Source organism: Haliotis rufescens, unplaced genomic scaffold (genome assembly GCF_023055435.1).
Source record: "Haliotis rufescens isolate VD_foot unplaced genomic scaffold, xgHalRufe1.0.p SCAF_4, whole genome shotgun sequence".
NCBI classification, from domain to species: Eukaryota; Metazoa; Mollusca; class Gastropoda; order Lepetellida; family Haliotidae; genus Haliotis; species Haliotis rufescens.
The window spans coordinates 56,558,033-56,564,989 of record NW_025964112.1 but is presented as its reverse complement, the minus strand read 5'-3'; the positions used below and the strand labels follow the sequence as shown (position 1 = coordinate 56,564,989).

Here is a 6,957-nt window from a genome sequence, read left to right as displayed (position 1 = left end):
CAATATTCCAGCTATATGACGGCGGTCTGTAAATCATGGAGTCTGGACCAGACAATCCAGTGATTGACATGAAAATCGATCTACGTAATTGGGATACGATGGCATGCATCAAGCCTGTCACGGGTTGTTTTGTGTCTGGATAGTTAGATCAATATCTATTCATGAAATCCTCGGATTATTTGCTTAGTTTTATGTAGCAGTGAAAACCTAATTATACAGTTTCAGAATGTTGTTATTGTGACTTATCAGAGTTTCTTGCTGTTTCTTGTAATCAGTTAAAACAAGATCTGGACTACAATGGAACGTTTTTATTAAATGTAAAAGATAAATAAAAACAAGCTTTTACTTTTTGAGTTTGTCAATTTATTGTGCATGTAATTAACCAAGTTAATTGATCTCTTCATAAAAAAAATTCACATTTTTTATAGCATTTTATAACATCATGATTCCACGTCTTCACAACCCTGTACGGTCAGACTGGCTGACTTGGTTGATGCATGTCATCGATCCCAAGTGCGTAGATCGATGCTCATGATATCAGTCACTGGATTGTCTGGTCCAGACTCGATTATTTACAGACCACTCTCATATAGCTGGAATATTGCTGAGTGATGCGTTAAACAACAAACAACAACAACGACACCACGTGGACAGGCATATCAGGGAATATTGTTTTCATGTTTAAAGTAAACAAAATAATGCTATTAATTTAACACCAAGAACAGTTTTTAGATTGGATACAGTTAAGCCCAGTTACTTTACATCTGTATGTAGGAACTTTTGCTGACAACAACAAATAATTCATAACTTCAGAATCATCGTTCTCTTCACCGACACAATACAAAACAATATTCCTGTAATCATCTTTCTTCATTATGGTTATTAACTCTAGAAAACAACGAAATCCAACCAAAAGGGCAAAACGTTTTTGGCAATAACATAAAAAATGTCGTATGGTATCTAACTTCCACAAAATTAATAAGGGGGGCACAGGTGGCCCAGTCGTCTAAGGCGCCGCGATTCGCTGTGCAGAGTTGCGTCCCTTGGGCATGCCAGAAACCTATGATTGTGGGTTCGAATCCTGGTTCGCCCAAATTATGTTTCTAGATTTGTCAGCACCATACCCGTGCTCGTGGGTTTCACCGAAGTGGTAAACGTCTAAGACCTGCATCACTTCGGGCTTTCCTCCCACATTAAGCTGACACGCCGCGATATAACTGGAATACTGTTAAAAGCGGCGTTGAACCCCACTCACTCACTCACTCAAAATTAATAATTTCTGTAATTTATTTATTTGATGACCCATGTTACTAACCACAATGTGATTACAATAAATTTTGTCTTCACAAGTTTGATTGAATGTGTTTGGTTAAACGCCCTTTGGAACAGTATTCTAATTATATCACGGGTTATCAGCTTCATGTGGGAGGAAAACCCAAAGTGATGCAGGTCTTAGACGTTTATCACTTCGTTTAAACCAACGAGCATGGGTATGGTGCTGACAAACCTAGAAACATAATCAGGTCAAACTCGTATTGGAACCAACGACCACAGGAATTCCCATGGGAAGGTCTTTGAGGTGACAGAGGAAGACAAACAAGGTACAGCGTGAGCAAAATGCAGCCGCAAAGCTCATCTCATGATGTCGAATGCCCGACCACATACCGGCTGCCAATGAGACAGGGGGTCATGGTCAAGGTGCTGGTATTGGTCTACAAATCACTCCATGGTCTGGCACATGTAAACCTTCAAGAACTTACAAGGTGTCACTAAACTGAACGGGCGCAATAATATATCCTGCAGGCCAACAAATAACGGAGGTGCCACCAACAACGTATTGAGTGAGTGAGTGAGTGAGTATGGTTTTACGCCATTTTTAGCAATATTCCAGCAATATCACGGCAGGGGACACCAGAAATGGGCTTCACACATTGTACTCATGTCGGGAATCGAACCCGGGTCTTCGGCGTGACGAGCGAACGCTTTAACCACTAGGCTACCGACCGCCCCTCCAACGTATTGAAACAGAGCCGTTTGCAGAGCTGGCACTGCTCTATGGAATGGCTTCCACTGGATGTCTGGAGAACCAAGGATGTCCGCAGCTTCCGGTCATCATCAAGACCATCCTCTTTATAAGAGTGAGTGAGTGAGTGAGTTGGGTTTTACGCCGCTTTTAACAGTATTGCAGTTATATCACGGCGTGTCAGCTTAATGTGGGAGGAAAGCCCGAAGTGATGCAGGTCTCAGACGTTTACCACTTCGGTGAAACCCACGAGCACGGGTATGGTGCTGACAAACCTTGAAACATAATCGGGGCGAACCGGGATTAGAACCCACAATTATAGGTTTCTGGCGTGCCCAAGGGACGCAACTCTGCACAGCGAATCGCGGCGCCTTAGACGACTGGGCCACCCGTGCCCCCTCTTTATAAGAGAATACGACCCTTGAGGTAGTATCTGGATAAGATGAGCTAATTAAATCTTAAATTTATTAATTCGATCTTAACGAGCAAGTTTCTTGTGACTTTAAACAAATTACGTATGTACCAAACTCATTATGTACATGAAAAGGAATGTTTGTGTTTTGTTTGTTGTTTTACGCCCATCTCACCGATATTCCAGTTATCAGCATCGGAAGTGACGTCATCACCATGTTCATCTTTCAAAGCAGTTGCTGATGTTTGATATCCCTTGTTGGTGTTTTGATATCCCTTCCAGTTCAGGTGCGGCTCGTACAAGTACACAAGCATGAGGTACAGCCCTACAATACACTACAATGTTCCCTTTGGGTCAGTCAAACGTGACAGATAACGACCTCACTATGAATATGTTCCACGCGTAAACACCTGTTTTACTGGTTTACATGCCGGTACATTATCTATTGATGTCCGATGCAGTACCGGACACACCAGCACATTGTCCGAGTCAACGCCGTTAGCTGACCTTAAAGTATATTGTCCGCTGTTGCTCTAACAAGTACCGACCCGTGAAGATCCGGGTAAAATAGGTCTTTAACAACCCATGCTTACCGTAAAAGGCGACTATGCATGTCGTAAAAGGCAAATAACGGGATCGGGTGGTCAGGCTCGCTGACTTGGTTGATGCATGTCATCGATCCCGATTGCGTGGATCGATGTTCATGATGTAAATCACTGAATTGTCTGGTCCAGACTCGATTATCTACAGACCGCCGTCATAATATTGGTGGAATATTGGAATATTGCTGAGTGCGGCGTAAAACACCAAACCAAACCAAACCAAAATCTAATCAGTACCGGACATTCACGAAGATTCATTTTGAACCTCTTCTACATGACACATTCTTCTCTTTAGGCAGATTGAGCAGGGTGTCGGCCACCGCGTCTTCTTCAACCAAGCCTCGACCATGACCTTGACCCCTTACGACCTTCTGCCCCGTGTCTCCAGAACCCATGTTCTGTCCCCTCTCCAGCACCACACACCCTTCCCTCAGCAGGCGTGCTGACGTCTCCAAAGGTCCATCCCCAACGTCAGCAACATCGTCAGCCGCTGCCACGTCACATTCATACATATCCAGTTCTTCATCCCGGAGACAATCGCCATCATGTCTTCTCTTGACTGCTTGTGTGGAGCGGTCGTGAACGTCCCACGGCTGGGGTTTCCCGTCAGAGAACAGAGCGAATATCAGGCCCCCTGCAAAGCTCACCCCAGCTGCCACATAGAAAGCTTTCTGCCATTCCTCTCTCGTCCGCTGAAATAGCAATCAATACAAAATGCCACATTTACACCCCCGAAGTTGTCACATGTGCAAATATTAACGTACATTTATATTTACACCCCCTACTGTCTCCAAGAACTGAATTAGGAAATTACTCCATTCTGATTGGTTAATCAGAGGTTTCAAATTACACACGTATTTCAGACTAAAATAGCCGTATATTCGGCGGCAGCATCCTTTATGGATACCATATCTTTCTACATCACAACGTCAAGGTTGATTTCTGCTCATGAATGACTATCTTTGTCATGGACTGAATTGTGTATGCATTGTCAGACTGTACATGGTGTATATGATGTAATGAATACTCATCACGGTTTGAACAAATATTATGTACCGTGTGATGTAAAAATATGACCAAAAAACAACAAACCAAAAACTGTTGTCACGGGCTGGAGAAATGTGTGGGGTGTAGTTTTTGTTCATATAAGTACAAGAGCCCTCGGTCTTTTCAACTGCCCTCCTTCGTCGGGCAGTTAATGGAAAACCTCGGGCTTCTACAAATGATAATGCCCTGAAAAAGCGCGTTACCCTTACACCATCTTTTACGTGTACCCGACTTTCCGCTCTCCAGGCGGACGCTCTACCACTAGACCACGGAGGCGGTCAACTGCTTAATTGAATCATAATAAACGTTTGCAGACAGAGAAGGTGTAGGTTTGACCGAATGTAAATCGTTTAAGCAGTAAATCCTTTCAACAAAACGTATTGAAATGCCATTTTTACCTCTTAAAGAGTAACTATCAAGCAAGCATTTGTTTAAGAAGTAGGTAGACATATGTTACTCTACTTACAGTGTGAGACGAGGAAAAACTAACACTTGTTTTTGTGTGTGTACTTTCTGTGTGTGACGAGGAAAAACTAACACTTGTTTGTGTGTGTACTTTCTGTGTGTGACGAGGAAAAACGAACACTTGTTTGTGTGTGTGTACTTTCTGTGTGTGACGAGGGAAAAACTAACACTGGAATGCGTGAGTGTGCGCGTGCACGCATTGTTCAATTGTGCGCCCTGAATGACATTGAAGATGAATATCACATCCTTTTTATATGCCCATTTTATGCACATTAAGGGCTAAGTATATACCTGAATATTACTATGTCAATCCCAATTTCTTTAAATTCACATCTCTGTTAAATAACTCGAAGTACTTACTTTTATAAATTTTATCTATGCACATTTATCATGCAATGAGACACAGGACAAATATGATGTTTTAGACTCTACTGCTCTGGATATACTAATTATAAATGTACAGTCAACTACGGTTATAACGAACTCAAAGGGACCACTAATTTTAGTTCGTGATAACCGTAGTTCGTTATAAGCATATATACAGAATAATACAGCAGTTAGTCGGGACAAAAAAGTAAGTTCGTTATATCCGTCAGTTCGTTATAAGCGTGTTCGTTATCAACGTAGTTAACTGTACTATATGCCTGTGGCCTCCCCAGTACGCAAATAAAGAAAACGAACTTGGGCCCGTCACTTACGGTGGGAGACGTAGGAAAACTAACGCTGGTAGTGTCTGACCTACATTTGGTGTTAAGGTGGAGACCACGTAAGGCGCAGCGATGCCGGACAGGATGGCTATTGTGTCGGAGACCCCTGCCAGTGTCCCGGAGTGAGCCTGGGTGATGTCGGCGAAGTTGGAAATGTGACCACAAAAACAGAAGCCAAATGCCCCCATGGTGAGACAGAGTGTTGACACCGACATCCCCTCCCAGCCACAATGCGCCTGCGCAAGAATGATCACCATAGCTCCTGATCCAAACATACCTACAAGTAAACAGAGCGTTCCCTTCATATGTCACGATTAAAATACAGTAAACTACGGTTATAACGAACTTAAAGGGACCACTGATTTTAGTTTGTCATAACCGTAGTTCGTTATAAGCATTATATACAGCAAACGGTTCGGACAAAAAAATACTTCGTTATATCCGTTAGTTCGATATAAACGTATTTTATTGCAGCATGTTCAGTGCAGTATACCAGAAAATTTTCTTGAGTTATATTGCAGATAGGTTAAAGATCCCCACAGACTGCCAAAAGCGAAGATACTGACCCAAAACAAAATGAAAATCTATATTGATACATAGACGCAACAAATATACAACCTGAAACCACATTAAATAAAGTGAGTGAGTATGTTGGGTTTAACGCCGCTTTGAACAAAATATCTGTTAATTTACAGCGTGTCAGCTTGACGTGGGAGGAACGCTCGAAGGGCAAGCCTCCAACACTTATCACGTTGGTGAAACCCATGAGCAGAGGTATGGCACTGGCGACCAAGAAACATAATCAGGGCGAATCTTACCTAAAGAGTTCATCAGCCTGCGCGTTGTTCGCACCGTGAACTTGACCTTGTGGATGAGCCAGTCAGACACGTGACTAGCGACGTTGATGACGATGATCATACAAACGTAAGGCAGCATGGAATACACACCGTTCTGTAACGTGAGAAACACATTAGCTGGATTGAAGAAATATGTAACAAGCTTCTTTGATTGTTTGTTTGTTTGTTTATTTGTTTGTTTGTTGATCGCCACCTCATATTGTCTATGGAAGGGTCAATGGACAGTACTAGCGCATACTTAGTACCGGCGCTATTAGTTGTGCCGTTTGCGCGCCATGCTGGTCCACGTTTTGTCTTTCAAGAGATTAACGCCCGTGCCTACCGTGTACGAATGACCGCCTCCGTTGTCTAGTAGAGTGTCCGCCCGGAGAGCGGAAGGTCCGGGGTTTGCCCCCTCTTTATAAGAGAATACGACCCTTGAGGTAGTATCTGGATAAGATGAGCTAATTAAATCTTAAATTTATTAATTCGATCTTAACGAGCAAGTTTCTTGTGACTTTAAACAAATTACGTATGTACCAAACTCATTATGTACATGAAAAGGAATGTTTGTGTTTTGTTTGTTGTTTTACGCCCATCTCACCGATATTCCAGTTATCAGCATCGGAAGTGACGTCATCACCATGTTCATCTTTCAAAGCAGTTGCTGATGTTTGATATCCCTTGTTGGTGTTTTGATATCCCTTCCAGTTCAGGTGCGGCTCGTACAAGTACACAAGCATGAGGTACAGCCCTACAATACACTACAATGTTCCCTTTGGGTCAGTCAAACGTGACAGATAACGACCTCACTATGAATATGTTCCACGCGTAAACACCTGTTTTACTGGTTTACATGCCGGTA

The 6,957-nt window shown here is 42.7% G+C and overlaps 1 protein-coding gene across 1 annotated transcript; it reads right to left on the bottom strand.

Annotated features, from left to right (window-relative positions):
• Positions 1–3,142: 3,142 nt before the first annotated feature.
• LOC125372398 (vesicular glutamate transporter 2-like) lies at positions 3,143–6,433 on the bottom strand. Its single transcript, XM_048382303.1, has 3 exons — positions 6,075–6,433; positions 5,292–5,533; positions 3,143–3,729 (listed from the first exon to the last, which is right to left on the bottom strand). Exons 1-3 carry the CDS (start codon positions 6,190–6,192, stop codon positions 3,292–3,294), a joined length of 798 nt encoding a protein of 265 aa, XP_048238260.1. The 5' UTR covers positions 6,193–6,433; the 3' UTR covers positions 3,143–3,291.
• Between the last annotated feature and the right edge of the window lie 524 nt (positions 6,434–6,957).